This window comes from Sceloporus occidentalis, unplaced genomic scaffold, assembly GCF_023333645.1.
Source record: "Sceloporus occidentalis isolate IW3139 unplaced genomic scaffold, rSceOcc1.0.p SCAF_46, whole genome shotgun sequence".
NCBI lineage: Eukaryota > Metazoa > Chordata > Lepidosauria > Squamata > Phrynosomatidae > Sceloporus > Sceloporus occidentalis.
In genome coordinates, this window is record NW_028317026.1 from 5,420,263 (window position 1) to 5,436,143 (window position 15,881).

The 15,881-nt window shown below is 39.1% G+C and overlaps 1 protein-coding gene across 1 annotated transcript in view; it reads right to left on the reverse strand.

Moving 5' to 3' along the window:
- The window catches only part of LOC149289367 (cGMP-specific 3',5'-cyclic phosphodiesterase-like), a 54,639-nt gene extending 52,526 nt beyond the window's left edge, over positions 1-2,113 (reverse strand). Inside the window, exon 1 of the mRNA XM_089490756.1 lies at positions 2,007-2,113. Within this exon, the coding sequence (XP_089346882.1) occupies positions 2,007-2,113 (107 nt within the window). The remainder of the gene's footprint in view (positions 1-2,006) is intronic.
- Positions 2,114-15,881: the final 13,768 nt, after the last annotated feature.

The window sequence follows — 15,881 nt, forward strand, 5'->3', positions numbered from 1 at the left end:
AGTCACTTAAACATCTTACATCTCACAGCTTGCCAGCCAACTCCATGTCAATGAATACATTGGACCACATGCATGTATAATAAAGTCACTAAATGATGATATCAAGCATTGCTTTCTTCTCAATTTACATTTGTTTGACAACAGTTATCTCTACATTATACACTATTCTATATGATATCATCAGTCTTTAAATCTTATGACACAATGAACTATGTTTGCATCAAAACATCTGTAGTGTGGGATATTCGCAGTACATATTGTACATGCTATATAAAGTTATATAATGTATTGTTCTCTGAATTATATACATTAACACCACACGTAACTATGGATATAGGTTAAATCTTAAAGCATTGTCCAAAATGAGAAAGGTATGCATTGCACACCTATAGAATACCCAAAACACATCATAATCATTAGTGGACATCTAGATCTATAGAACCAAAGTTAGCTTAAATTAAAAAGAATGCTTAAAAAGTGTAAGTTTATATATGTAATCCACTGTATGCTGTGCTATCAATACATATAGTATATACAGTACATCGGTACATACTGGTATAGGTTGTATATATTGGCATATATTGTATATACAGTATATATTTTGTCACTTTGTCTATTGACCATATAAAATCCCATCTATAGTGTCACCTTATCTTGTAATATAACGTTGGACCAAAGCACTATATCCTGTCGTGCCTATATTTAATATTAAAAACACTGCATGTATACTATGCTTCACAACCTTAATGACTTAGATTCAATTCAATTACAAAACCTACACTATGTGGATCTCAACCTATGCATCCAAGATCACACTGGACTATATAAGAAAATAAAGTAATGCACTTCACACATCATGTAATACTCCGAGCTATAATGAAAATCTCCACTTATACACTCTTATGAGAAATAACTGTATGCATTCCATATGATACAACTTAGTGAAGAGAAAATTATAATGTTAATTTATCCAAACTGGACTATCTAAAATATATTACAAGAACTATGTTCCTTGACTATATATACTGTATATATATATATATATGTGTGTGTGTGTGTGTGTGTATATATATATATACATATATGTGTGTGTGTGTGCATATTACACGACTGATATATTACGCCTAGTGGCCTCTTATGTGTATTGTTTCAATTGTGTAATATAAAATGGATACGGGCAACATCTGGCACTCCAGTTTCTGTACACTGCAACTCCCATAATGCTCAGCCAGGGATTTAGACCACAGGGCACTGTGCATTACATCTCGGCACATACATTGTATCCAGATTGCTTTTCAGCTAATCACACACTTTAGGCACAGCCTTGTTTTGCAGGATGCTTGCTGAGCATCATGGGAGTTGTACAACAACTGGAAAGGTATTCTTGGCTCAACATGCCCCTATAGGATATGGTAAACCACACAGCTCAGTATATATAATACACAAGACTGTTATCATATTATATAGGAAACTTACAGGCATTATATAGAATATACTCTAGTACTGTATGTATGTATTGTATGTGAAGTATAAATGTTTATAAACTTTCACGGTTAAATCAACATAGTTTTTTTTAGATGTTTTGACAACACTCATAGGAACAATGACCTCTAGGACAATTTGATATCAAATTATTCACATGAGGAAATAAACACAAATGTTCAGGCAGAGAGGCCACAGAGGGTCAGAGTGTGGGGCTTCTAGAGCTCACATTGTGGGATCATGGTCACTGAGACATCAGCAGTTCCTACACATTGATAAGGAGGTCTCAGTATCTTGATGGTCTGCACCCTTCATAAATGTGGGACCACCCTGGATCAGCAGGGACTGCCCCTCTCATTACTTTGTGAATACAGCTCCGCGAGATGACCCCATTCATGGCATGCATTACCCACCAATCTCTAGTTGATGTCCATGGATGTTTTGTGACCGTGTGTCCCCTCCTATGAACCGAACCCCAGTCCAGCAAGTAAGTGCATGCAGCAGCTCCCCTCCCTCTGCCTTACCTCGTAGCTTTCCTAACAAAGTAAGAGTGTGTGAACTGCCAGTGATCGTCCAGCCAGGACTCTATGCCCTCCTGATCCTGGGCTTGCGGGCTCAAGCTGCCCTCCATGGTAGGTGAAGTCGATCCCTGCGGAGGAGGTGGGAGGAGGAGGACTCAATAGAAACAAGGCGAACGACAACTCACACTACAAGCAGCTGACTCTATGTACAGGGTGGAAGGGCTTTGGCTGCGCCTCTGAATCCGAGAGCTTGCTATTGTTTTAATTAGCGCGCTCCCTGTGAGTGGTGTGCATGTGAGAGACCATTATGGGGGAGTTGCACAGTCTCCATGGGGTTCAGGGTGATAGGCAGCAGCAGAAGCCAGCTGGTAATGAAGCAGCTGTCCCTAGCATGAGTGCTTGTGTGCCATACACTAAACAAACCCTCCCTCCGCCTCCTCCTGCTGCTACTCTTCTCCCTCCACCTCCAGTAATGGTGCTGCTCCTGCTTGCTGGACAGGGACTTTCAGGTGAGTTCTGGAGGTGGAGAAGGAGGCATCTCTGCTGCCCACTACTGGTAAAAGTGTGTCTGCACTGCCACTGGCACTTGGCTCCTAACTTACCACAACCACCAATACCAGATTTCGGACATTGATGCATAAAACAGTTAGTTAGTGAGTAATTACACAAAAAAAATGTATTTGGTCCCAATCCCAGCATGGAAAGGGTTATTAAAATCCTCATGGTTTTATCCAAAGTCTCTTTAATTGAAGTGTAGGTCAAGATAGGTCAATAGTGTAGTGCAGCCCCAATCTTTTCCTCTCATTGATGTATTGGTGATTATGTGTAAAAATTATTTTGGGGCAAGGAGGGCTGTAGATTTTTAAAGACTCTAAGCATGATGAAAACATGACATTAGTTGGTGTAATCATACCTCATAATTTACCACAATTAAACTAACCATTTTATAAAGTTTTTTCCTTTGCTACACAATTGCCATGTAATATGAGCTGAATCAATGCCCTTTATTTCTCCCTTCTTCATCACCTCTCCCTTAAATTCACATCTATCCCACCTAATGCAAACCCTAATATCACGATATCTGCCCTGCCAAATGCTGGCCTTCTTAACCCTCACAATATCCCTACCTCTTCATACCGTCATATACAGACAGAGGGTGTTGATGCTGTTGGTGCTGGGCAAATCTGAGGGTGAGAGACTGGGCAACTGTGACAAGGTGAGATGATATGATCTCCATCTATGATACAATAATGAACAAACATAATCTGTTTTAACTAATAACACACCTATTATTGTATTGTTTTTGTCCATCTAAAATACATAATTCAAACATTCCCAGAGTGTGTTGGAAAAAGTATATGAACCCCTAGGTTAATCACTTCAACAAAAGCTAATTGGAGTCAGGAATTAGCAAACCTGGAGTCCAATGAAAGAAATTGGAGGCATGAAGACATCATCCCAGAGGTGAAGTATGGTGGAGGAGACATCATGATTTAGGGCTGCTTTGCTGAGTTAGGGCCTGGACAGCTTGCCATCATCAAAAAAATCCACCTTCTCAGGTGGCCCAGTCAGAGCCCAGACCTTAACCCATTAGAGATGCAGTGGAATGACCTTAAGAGAGCTGTTCACACCAGATATATTTGGAATATGGCTGACGCTAAACAGTTCTGTAAGGAAGAATGGTCCAAATTCCACCTAAATGTTGTGCAGGTCTAATCTGCAGCTACTGGAACCGCTTGTTTGAGGTTATCACTACTGAAGGAGGTTCTACCAGTAATTAAATTCAAGGGTTCACTTACTTTTTTTACTGTGAATATTTAATATGTGTGTTCAATAAAGATTTGAAATATTATGATTGTTTGTGTGTTATTATCTTAAGCAGATTGTGCTTGTCTATACTTGAGATTTAGATGTAGACCAGATCACATTTTATGAATAATGAATGCAGAAAACCAGGTAATTCCAAATGGTTCATATATCTTTTCTTGCCACTTTAAATGTAACTTGATTTATTTTTTCCAAATTGTTATATTATTTAAGATTGGTTTGCTGTAAATAAATCATGGCTTATAATAGTAGAGGCTGAGTTACTTTTGAAAACTATTTTTCCTTTAAGCTTAAATGTATGAAAGCCATATTTTACCCCACATTGGAGAGCAAATGTTTGTAATTTTAATTACTTGTCGAGTGTCCTAAATTCCCAAGGGCAGAATGATATAGCCCCTTCATCAGGTCAGAATTCTCTGTGCAGGGCTGGCTTCTCTGTGAGGGGAGTTCTTAGCAGGATCCCATAATCCATCATTACATAACCCTGCACTAGTAGAGCTTCACGTTTCTCTGTTAAATCAATACAGAGAGAAATAGTGTAGGGTTTATGTATATGTGAATAGTTATGTGTAGCAAAAAAACACTGAAAAATTCACATCATATGCTAAAAACGATCAGTCCACTTTGTTTATTGCTTTTCTAAGTCAAGGCATTCAGCCTTTGACCAACTTTCTTTTCATGATTTCTGGTCCATAAGTTTCCCCTTGCAGACTAGTGCTGACCTGGAGTCTCTTGATGAAGTTTTGCTTCCCTGAGTCTCCAGGCCACTACCTCCTGGGAGGGGAGCCCCATTTGGTCATACCCACTGCCCCTACTTCCCACACACTTAAGACTATTTTACAGCTACCCCTCCTCCAGACATGGCTAACCTTACACGCTCATGAAGCCACTTCCCAGAAAAGAGAGAGCACCAGGAAGCCTACCCCAGGGAATTTCCCAATTCTGGTTCCATCTCAGTGTTAAAAAAACAACATCATCCATGCAGTTTATGGCAAGATGCACAAAACAAATACAAATCTACATTAACACAAATGGTCTTAAAATGCCAAGGTAGATTTAACAATTTAAATATCATACATGACTGAGGCATATCTGACATATCTGAAGTGGTGTCTCACATGAAGCTAACGTGACAAAATTCTGTAAACCAGAGTGAGGATGCTTGGCATTGCTTTTCAATTGGGTATATCAGGGTCTGTTGTGGCTGGGGGTCCCTATATTTTTTCCCTTAAACTGTTTCATTTTGGAACAAGGAAGCAATTAGGAAGCAGTCTGCCAACAGAGAAAGATGCTGCAGACAAGTAGACCAAGGTAGAACACCAGGAGTCTACTGTACATTGATGGTGGAAGGCTTTGTGACCATAAACTTAAACACCACAGGACTAGTTCTGCATTAAACTTTTTCTAATACGAAAGGATCTATCCAGAAAATCCTGATTTGATTTTAATTCAACACTGGCAACTATTAGATGTAAGATAACGAACTTTATTTTAAGTACAAGCAAAACTAAGCAGTCTAAAATTGTTCTTGTATGTTTTGATATCTGAAATTATTGTCTCTGATATTAGCATGATCTCAGGGTGGATTTTCTGCGGCTGCAGTGAGGAATCTAAACTTCAATATGAGCTGCTGAATGCAGGGTGGCTTTATCTTTGCTTTGCCACTTTGGCAGCTGCTCACGGTACTAGAGTACTGCCAATGTGGCCAACCTGAGAGCCATACATTTTATATGCTGCTTAATGTTACCCTGCAGTATGTAGAATCCATACACTGGTTTAAATTTGTGTGCAAGCTCTGTATTTTACATACTGTTGGGCGATATTTGCCAGACTATTTATAAGCATCTGGGTTTTAAATGGCCATGATGATAACTTTAGAGAGGAGATAGTGTGAGAATGGAGAAAGTGCGACATAAAATTATCCTATAGCTCACTCAGCGTGATCAAGAATTAACAAAATGTGTTCCAAAATTAGAGCATAATTACATGTACGACTGCAATTATTATTAATGAAGGCAACTTAATTGGACCTCAACTCAGGTGGAAGCTCTTGAGCTGCAGTGCCAAGTCCCCTTTGGTGTTAACTGAGATTTAGGATCAACTGAGTTAACTCAGTAGCTAAATCTTGGGGTTTATCATGTAGATCCATAAGTCTGTGTGTCACGTAATTTGTAGTGTTGCTAGTACAATATTTATCCTGATTGGATTATGCACATTTATCCCCTGGCAACTATGTAAATGTTTCTAAGGTTATTTCAAAGTTACATAAATCCTTGAAACACTTTCTTTTACCCTGTTTGAAATGTTATTATACAGTTTATGGTGCTATCATAATTCACATCTTAGATTACCATTCCTAAACCTTTTAAAGATAATTTAGATTTATTTACATCTTGCAAATCTTGAAAGAAACTTTGATTACTTAAAATCATTCATACCATTTGTGTGCATGCTACCCTATAGCTTAAAGACTTGGTCTAAAGGCTGGAGATGTTCAGAATATAAGTCTTGTTTTAAGAAATAAGCCGCTGACTAATAATGTCATGTTTGAAACATAGAACTAGATGGCTGATTAGCATTGTTTGGTCCATTGGATTAACCTCTACCACTTTTGCTGGAATGCTGTTCAACTTATTAACCACTCTCGCAATGAAAGTACTGTATCCTTAGACAAAGAAGTTAAGATTTTAACCCTCAAATAGTGTACCAAACAACAAAATGTATGATTTGAAAACCTGATACTTAAAGTGATATGGTGAAAAATATACATTACAGTATTTTATGTCCAATAACATAATGTTTTGATATATTAAATACATTACCAACTTTTACCTTCCTACATTGTGACAAACAATAGGATCCTTAAAAGGTCATTCCAGCAATCATGTGCTCTTCAATGTATAGGATAGCTGAGTGGTCAGCTTCATGATGTACCGCTTGCGAATGCGGTGGATTCTGGGGGGGGATTCTGCAGAAAACCTCCACTTATACATTTGTCATTCCCCCGTCCCCTGCTATTTTCCATTTGAACACATCTCCCATCATGTGATATACTTACTATGACTCAGCACCAGCACTTGCTTGGCAAATGCTGCAGGGTAATCTGAGGAGACCCCCTGTACATATGGACACAAAGCACTCCTATTGATTTCAATAGGAGCTCTTTCCTGCCACTGATTAGCTGTTCCAAGCAGCCAACCAGTGGTGAAAATCGTCGGACCATGGAGGAAACATGGCTTTGTAACACTGCAATGTCTCCCTAAGGTAAGTAATTTGTTTATTTCTTTTAAAATGTTTTCAAGAATGGGCAGACTGGCTTCTGCAAGGAGGACACAGGATGAATGATGGGGTGCACCTGGCATCCCCTCTGGCAGTTTTGTGGTTAAGCCTTGCCTTGCATGTGTGGGGAGGTGTCCGAGGTGGTGGATCATGGCCAGGTGGTACCAGATAATATAAACCAGGCCACATCCTTTCTCACAAACACGTACACATCCATGCTGAGACACATTTACACATACAAGCTCCTTTCCTCACTTTCTCACTGCCCCCCCTAGCTCAGCTCGCTGTGTCATGTGGCCTTGCATTATGTGACAGCGCTCTGTTCCTGCTTTGCTGGACCAGCTCAAAATTGTTTACAAAGGGCTGGTCTGACCTGGACTGGCTCAGACCAGGTCGGACCAGCCCCTTGTGAACGATCTTGAACCGTCCCGGACGGCAATTGTAGCTACCCTCTAGTGAGTAGTACCCAGAGCAGACCAGCCCCCCTTCGCCATATGCCACTGGTGCTACGTGCCAGGAGCACATGACACTGGCAAGGTTGTTTTGCCAAAAGTAAGGCAGGAAAATGAATTCAGTTCTGAGTTTAACTGACTTTTAGTAAATGAAGGGCATTAGTTGAAGCAACCATTGTTTCCCTTATTGATGCCTGTAAACAAAAATCAAGGCAGTAATTTCTTTTTAAATGTTGCCATAGAATACTTGATTATTATTGATAATAATACAGTAAATTAATAATAATAATATATATATATATACTTTTTATGCGATTAAACATCACGTGATTTTTTTTTTTATGCTTTCCCTTTTGTAAATGAATTATGGCCGTTGTATGGATAGTGAAGGATAATTAAATGCCAAAGGTAAATTTATGTTAAATTATTGTACATTTGCAAACCTGGAAATGATCTATGTATTTCAAAGCAAGATATGTAAATATGCAAGTTCCTCTTTACATAGGTAGGTTCCTGGAATAACTGAATGATTTATTATATCTATGTTTAATTGGAAATAAATTCAGAAATGTCTGAAGTGTTATGACTGGTCTAAATACCGTATTTGCTCGATTATAAGACGAGGTTTTTTTCAGAGCAAACGCTCTGAAAAATACCCCTCGTCTTATAATCGGGGTCGTCTTATAATCAGACCTCAAATAGGTCTGACTATGAGACGACTAAGATCCAGATCCCCCGCAGCTGCAGACAACTTACGCTGCAGCCGGAAGGAGGTGTGGCTAGCAGACCTTCCCCGGCTGTCAGAGATCAGAGTTCCTGACAGAGGAGTCAGAAGCACCGGTAAGTTTGGGGGGGGGGGGAGTGTTAAATGGGGGGCATAAGGCATTTCTGGAGGCAGAGTGCTCTGTGAAATGCCTTTTAACTCTCTATACGCCCTTAATGCTACTTTGCCTCCAGAAATGCCTTTTTAACTCTCTATACGCCACTCTGCCTCCTGAAATGCCTTAAACCTCCCTATATCCCACTCTGCCCAGAGTGGAAAATAGGGGTATAAGGCATTTCTGGAGGCAGAGTGGCACATAGGGGGTCAAAAGGCATATCATGGGGCACAGTGGCATATAGGGTTAAAAGGCATATCATGGGGCACAGTGGCATTTAGAGGGTTAAAAGGCATATCATGGGGCACAGTGGCATATAGGGGGTATAAGGCAATTCTGGGGCAGATGTGCATAACTGGGGGGGCAGGTTGGAAAATAGAAGGAAATAAAACCAAAATATTTTTCTCAATCATAGCTTTTATTAAAAAAATAGTTTACATGAATTAACATTTACTGGTAAAACTTTTTTCCTATAGGGTCGTCTTATATTCAGGCTTTTTCTTTTTTTCCTAAATTAATATTCAGATTTGGGGGGCTCGTCTTATAATCAGGGTCGTCTTATAATCGAGCAAATATGGTAGTTCTAAATAGTTTTACACACACAAATACATTTTTCTGCTGTTAAGGCAACACAAAATTCCAAATATTTTTAGCATCTATTTTTTTTTATATATGTCACATGACTATAGGCTGAACGTACTGGCCCAGACAAACCAGAGTGAAGCAAGAACCACAGTGTTGGGTTTTGTTATTATTTATGTAAAAATTACCTCTGCTGGCCAGCAGTGAGAGATAAGTGGGGGTGGAAGGGAGGTGGGATGTATATACAGTATATGAGTTTGTATTTATGCATGTATGTGAGCATGTATGTGAGCATGGATTGTGTGTGTGAAAGCATGGAACTGTACTTGTGTGTGTATTGTGTGTGAGCATACATGTGTTTGTGTGTGAGCATGCATGTGTACTTGTATGTTTGTGTGAGCATGCACTTGTGTGTGTGATCATGCATGTGTAATTGTGTGTGTGAGCAGGGATGTGTACGTTTGTGCATGTGTGAGCAGAGATGTGTAGGTTTTTGTGAGCATGTATATGTAAGTGAGGTGAGATGGAGTGTGTTAGTGAGTATGAGTGTGTATAATTTGTGTAAGTATGTTTACATTTGCTGTATGTTGGAAGGAGGAGGAAAGGTCAAAGAAGGCATAGACAAGTTGTTTCGGGGCAATGATGGCACAGACTAGCTGTTGATGTTGGGGGGGCCTGGGGCAAATTTCACACCAGCGCCCCCTGGTTTTTGGTTACGCCCCTATATATATATATATTTATTATAATTATTCTTAATGGCATAGGCAGACAAGTTTGCAAGGCTTACTCTCAAGACAAAATAGATAGAGCACCCAGCAGTCAGATGCACTCACTAAGCGGGAGGCAAGCTTTGTAGGCAATTTCCAAATAGAAAATCATTTTCTGTGTCAATAATTTCCAGCTGACCTAAATACCATGTATTGCTGACTTTTAGCATTGAACGGTACCTTTTGAAATGCTACAGTATGATCTCTGAGAAGACATGTTATGTCTGGGCTGCTTAATAATTAAAGCCATAACATATTATGAAAGCTTGGTTGACTTCTGTCAAAAGTTACAGTGTAGGATCAAGACAAGCATGGCAAAGCTTGATAAAAGCAGAGGAAAAAGAGAGATTTTCCTACAAAATCAACAGTGATAGACTGAATGGAAAAGTTTTCATGGTGTTCTCCAGGTCCGGACTGAGAATTAAAACCAGCCCTGGAAATAATTGAATACCAACCACATATTCCAAAATGCCATTTTTGGGCACACTGCACATGTCAGGTTCTGGGCTCGATATTTCTTGTTTGGATTAGGGACAACCTCTGCATTTTAAAGTATATTTGAAAACCAAATTAGTCTTTAATAAGGTACATATGGAAACATATAGTTCCTAATATGACTGTAGCATATGACATCATGTAATGGGCTGGGACCAACTAAGAGAGCACTGGTATAGTTTGATTACCAAAGAGTATAGTTTGTATGTTCCTCACTCACGCCCCGATGAGTCAAATAGAAAGATCATTGTAAGCTTCACCATGTTCATGACCTGAGGAGAAATGAATGGACAATTGGCACTACCAAATGAAATAATTGGGAATTGACTTACAAGTTTCTCTTACTGTTATGGTGGTAAACCTTACGTTTCAGGGAATTTCTCCCAATGTGGGAGTAAATGGTCAGTTATGTTGCCCTTTATTTTGTGCTGAGACACATGCATGAACCCTCTGTGACCATTCAAGTTATACCTATACCTTTCAGCTTCCTGATATCACTGGGAGAGTTTTTTGTGGGTCACCACGCTGATCTAACTATACAAAATTGGTTATTTTTAACAAATACAGGTTTATTAACTAAAGTTGTACCTGGCAGGATTGCAGACAGGATGGTTTCAATTCACTGCATTAATGCTTCATGCTGAAGGGCCTTCTCTTGCAATTTTCAATGGAGCCTGAGTCCATGGAAAGAATGTATTTTGAGAGTATTTTGTTATGAGGGCAGAAATTTATAGTGGAGCATTAGTATGGAGGGCTTTTTAATTACTAAGGTAATAGGGAGGGCTTCACAGAGCAGGAGAGTGGAAGAAGACAAGCCTAGCAGCAGCAGTTTGGATAGACTGCAAAGGAGAGAGTCGAGATAAAAGAATGCCAACCAGAAGAGTGTTGGGATAAGGGAATGCACATCTGATGGGTATCCCTGCAGGGATCAGGATTTTTTTTACCACTAGGACAGTTGTTACCATTGTAGCAAGAAACCATAATAGGTTGCCTGCCTCATGCTTAAAGGCAACAGTTGCATTTTTTGTTCTTTTACAATTGGACAAGTTGCTGATCTGTTATCAATTTTCAGTATTCCTTCACCAGATTGAGTCAACCATTTAACATAAACACAAAGCTTTCTTCTTTAACAGAGTCTCTCTCTCCCCTACACCACAGAAACAAATTCACTGTTTTTGGATAGTACAATGTGCAAGGTAAGTGGTAGGCTTCCTGGACCATTATGTGGTTGTCACTGAAAGTATTAATTATGTATTATACAGGGCTGTTTAAGATCTTCTGGCAAGATAACTCACTGGGTTGAACCTTAAATACAGACTGAATTTAGTAAGTTGAAACTCAACTCTCCCAGAAACTCTTGTTTAGTGAATACATCTTGTATAGGGACCATTATTAAACCCAAATCTGGAGAGATACTTTAATACACAAGGTCTAATTAGTAAAAAGACTAAAATAAATATAATCTGCATTTATTGACTAGTGCATTTGAAAAGTTTGTCATACTATTACAATGTATAACCTTTAAAGGAACTTGACTAATAAACAAGTTCATTACTAAAAAATACACCATTCCGAGTGAAAACAAAAGCAAAAAAATCTCTTTTACTGGAAACTCTCAAAAAATAAAATGATTTTTAATAATGTGATGTATTTGTAACAGTTTGTGATATTCATTTCCATTCACAAGCATGATAGATCGGTGTCAAGTTCATTACTGTTTGAAGATTTTACACGGTATATAGAGGAATTCATTCTAAATGCATTACCTTTCTTGCATAGTGCATACTCTAAACTGACACATTCCTTGATTATGTAGCAATCAAAATGTGGATGTGAAAAATAATTCATTACACGTCCCTTTGGCACTGAAAAACTTTGGCTTAATACAAAAAGAAAGAAAAGTTTGTAATACAAAACAAAGCATGCATACAGTGAATTTATTAACATACCTCTTTGTAGGTAGTAACTTTCTACTTGGACGTCTTGGTCTTTACAAAGTTGACTTCCTTATCTGCACTCTTCAATTGACACTTTTATTAATAATTCCATCGGATGCAATGACCCAATCAAGTAAAGAGAAATATGCCATGCATCTAATAGGAATGACCCGTAACAGACTATGCACAGATCGTCGTATAGCATGTAGAAAGACCTTCACATTAGCCAACCGATTGTGGAAGCATGTAATTAAGCTCAGATATTTTTGACAGGCCAGTGAACACAGTAGTTTCCTGTCCAATTGGAGAGGACTAAAAAAAAATCAAAGACTAGATAATGACATAATTATATTACATTTAGACATTTTGTTTTTGAATAATCTGTGCAACTCAGTTACATATCAATTAATATGATTCACAAGCATTAAATGAGCCAAAAGGCCAACTATTAATGAACATGGGGTAAAATGGAAATGTTTGCGTTTAGGGACTATTTTAAATATCTATTTACCAGTAATTGGTGGATTCACACTAGGATTACTACCAGCAATCAAATTTAGTAAATTTATCAAGTGGATTGGATTTTTAATCTAGGCTGCTTGAGGTGGGGACTGTTTGGTACACCTGATATCATCTTCATTTGTAGATTTATTTTCTTTTAACTATCAACAATTTAGTTGGAATATTGGAAGCCATACTGTACATCCAGATGACTATGGTAATATTACATTTCCAATGTTTCTCTGTTCCACGTTCATTTTTTTTGAGTTTCATGTACCGGAAAGAATTTGTTAGAGCATGTTAATTGTTGGCATGGATAACTGCTTGGAAATGTAGCTTCTGTGGCCGTACCCCAAGTGGACTCTTCATAAGTGTGCAGTTAAGAGTTACACTGGAATATCCAGACATCCATCCCTGGTCTTCATGCTTTCATCCAACTACTCCTCTGGCAATCACTAATGTCTGCCATATCTCCTTCTCTTACAGGTATGACACCTTTCATCTGAACCCCTAATTTCCTGCGGTTACCCCTGTTTTCCACCCGGTATGTCTTTATCCTGCATGTCTCCATAACCTGCTGCTCTCAAAGGGTTAAGTTTCGTGCCTCTAGTCTAGCTTAATTGCATTTGTTAGCCAAGGTGGGAAACATCTGCCTCCTGTATGCAATCACCTTATCTGACCACTTGTGAGGCAGCCCTATAAAATCCTAGGCCTCACTTGGAAACAAGCTTGCTTGGAAATGTAGCTGCTGTGGCCTCTTCCCATGTGGACTCTTCATAAGTGGGCAGTTAAGAGTTACACTGGAGTTAAACCGGAGGGACACTACATACCAAGTACCACTGGAGAAAGCAGGATTTCACCTGTGCCGCACCCCTCCTACGCAACTTTCAAAACCTCTCTGAAAACCCACCTGTTCAGGGAAGCATACAACATTCCTTCCCAGTACTCCCAACCATCATAATCAAGCCATCTGAACAATCTACTGCTTCAACACATCACTGAAACCAGATCAACTCCTCCCCATCCAAGCAGTGCTCTCCTATTGTCTCACTTCCCCCTTAACCACCGACTAGATTGTAAGCTCACAAGAGCAGAGCCCTCTTCTCCTTTGCACCAGTTTGTTATTGTATGTGTTTTTGTATGTGAAATTGTTCTACTAACAGTGATGCAGAATCTGCCGGCGCTTTATAAATAAATGTAATGTAATACCTGCAAAGTCAGTTTCTCATAGAGCTCTGTCATTTTAGGTTAATTGTGTAAAAAAAGGGATCCTGATATTGAGCTAGTTGAAGCAGTTTAGACTTGTGCATTCAGATTCATACAAATTGCAGGTTTACAGAATTTTGACAAATTGAGCAACAAATAAAAAATGCCCCCCTATAATTTTTTTCTGAACCGAATAGGTAGGGAATGCAATTCAATGCCTAAAAATTAATAGACCAAAAATGAACCAAAAACATGTTGTCCAAATGTTTTTTGACCCATTTGCACATGTCTAGTTTTCACCACTTTGTGCATCTGGGTGTTCCATGCCCTCTTGGAAGTACTGGTCCATAAATACCATAGAGACTGCATAAAACATCCTGCAGTAAACCGTTTTGCATGCTATTGAGGTCCATAATCAAGGCAAACCTCTCTATATATGAGCTGCTGTCAGGTCATGTGATCACAAATTGCAATGATTAGTTTTGAAGTGGAGTTACGTACTGCATCATTATATGACCCAGCAGTCTATAGATGCTCATTTAGGACCAACTGCTTTTCTTTTGCTTTAGCTTACTCCATGCAGTGATTCCATCTGTCTCTGCTAATTCCTGCAATTCCTTGGTATGCAAAAGCATGCAACACTGATAATCTTGTTATCATGGCACCTGTCAGTGGTGGGATATATTAAGCAGAAAGTGAGCATTTCGTCCTTAAAGGCCAAATTGTGATGGATAGAATATTGGGTCAGATCATCTCCAACACTGTGTTCCCGGTCTGCAATGGTCAGTACCTACCAAAAGTGGTCCAAAGACAGGGTCATGGGCGACCAAGGTTCATTGATGCAAGTGGGAGGCTAAGCCTGGCCTGTGTGGTCAAATCCAATATTGCTGAAAAAGTTAATGCTGGTTCTAAAAGAAAGGTGTACATACAATCGGTATGTGAGCATAAGAACTGGACTATGGAGCAATGGAAGAAGGTGGCATGGTCTGATGAATCTCACTTTCTTTGACATCACGTGGATGGCTGGGTGCGTGTGCATTGCTTACCTAGAGAACACATGGCACCAGGATGCACTATGGGAAGAAGGAAAGCTGGTGGAGGCAAGGTGATGCTTTGAGCAATGCTCTGCTGGGAAAACTGTGGGTTCTGCAATTCAAGGGGATGTTATTTTGACAAGTACCACCTACCTAAGCATTGTTACAGACCATTTACACCCTTACATGGACGCACAATATTAGGCAGGTGGTCATAATGTTATGGTTAATCGGTATACAGTAGGTTCCCAATTCCCCTTGCTGTATTTGTTCTGTATTAAAAAATATTTAAGTACTCATCTCCTTTTTAAGTACTCAACCCTACCTAGACTGGCATTGAAAATAAGCCATGACTAGGGCTTAAGGAATAAATCCTGATTTACTAGTTGTCCTTTATTCCACTTACTCCTTTTTGATGACCCCCCAGCTACATTTTGAACCTGATCTCTTTTTTGGTTTTAATTTTCCCTTCTCCCTCTTTCTCAGCTTCTTTAACATTCCAGTGATCTCTGTTGCAGCCTTCTTCTCCACCTTCTATGCTACTCCCAGTAGCCTCAATATTTAGAAAAATGTAAACCTGTACAAACAGTGCAAGATTAAATATATACATTTTAGCTTTGTATTTTTCCAATCTATATATTGCCTACCTCAGTAGGTAAACATTTTTTCCAGAACACTCCTTGGACACTGATAGAATTTATACCATAAAATGCAATATGCAAATAATCTTAGTTACCTAGAGAGGACAATTTAGAGGTTTAGGAGAGATCTTCTGCATATACTTTGACCAAATGTTTCAAAAAGTTTAGAGCCTGGATTTGGTTAACAGCTGGAAGAGTGACCATTTTCCAGTTTGTTTGGGGTCAAACAATAATTCTGAGATAAGATACAGTAAGTCACCATAGCTGGAGAGAAAAGCA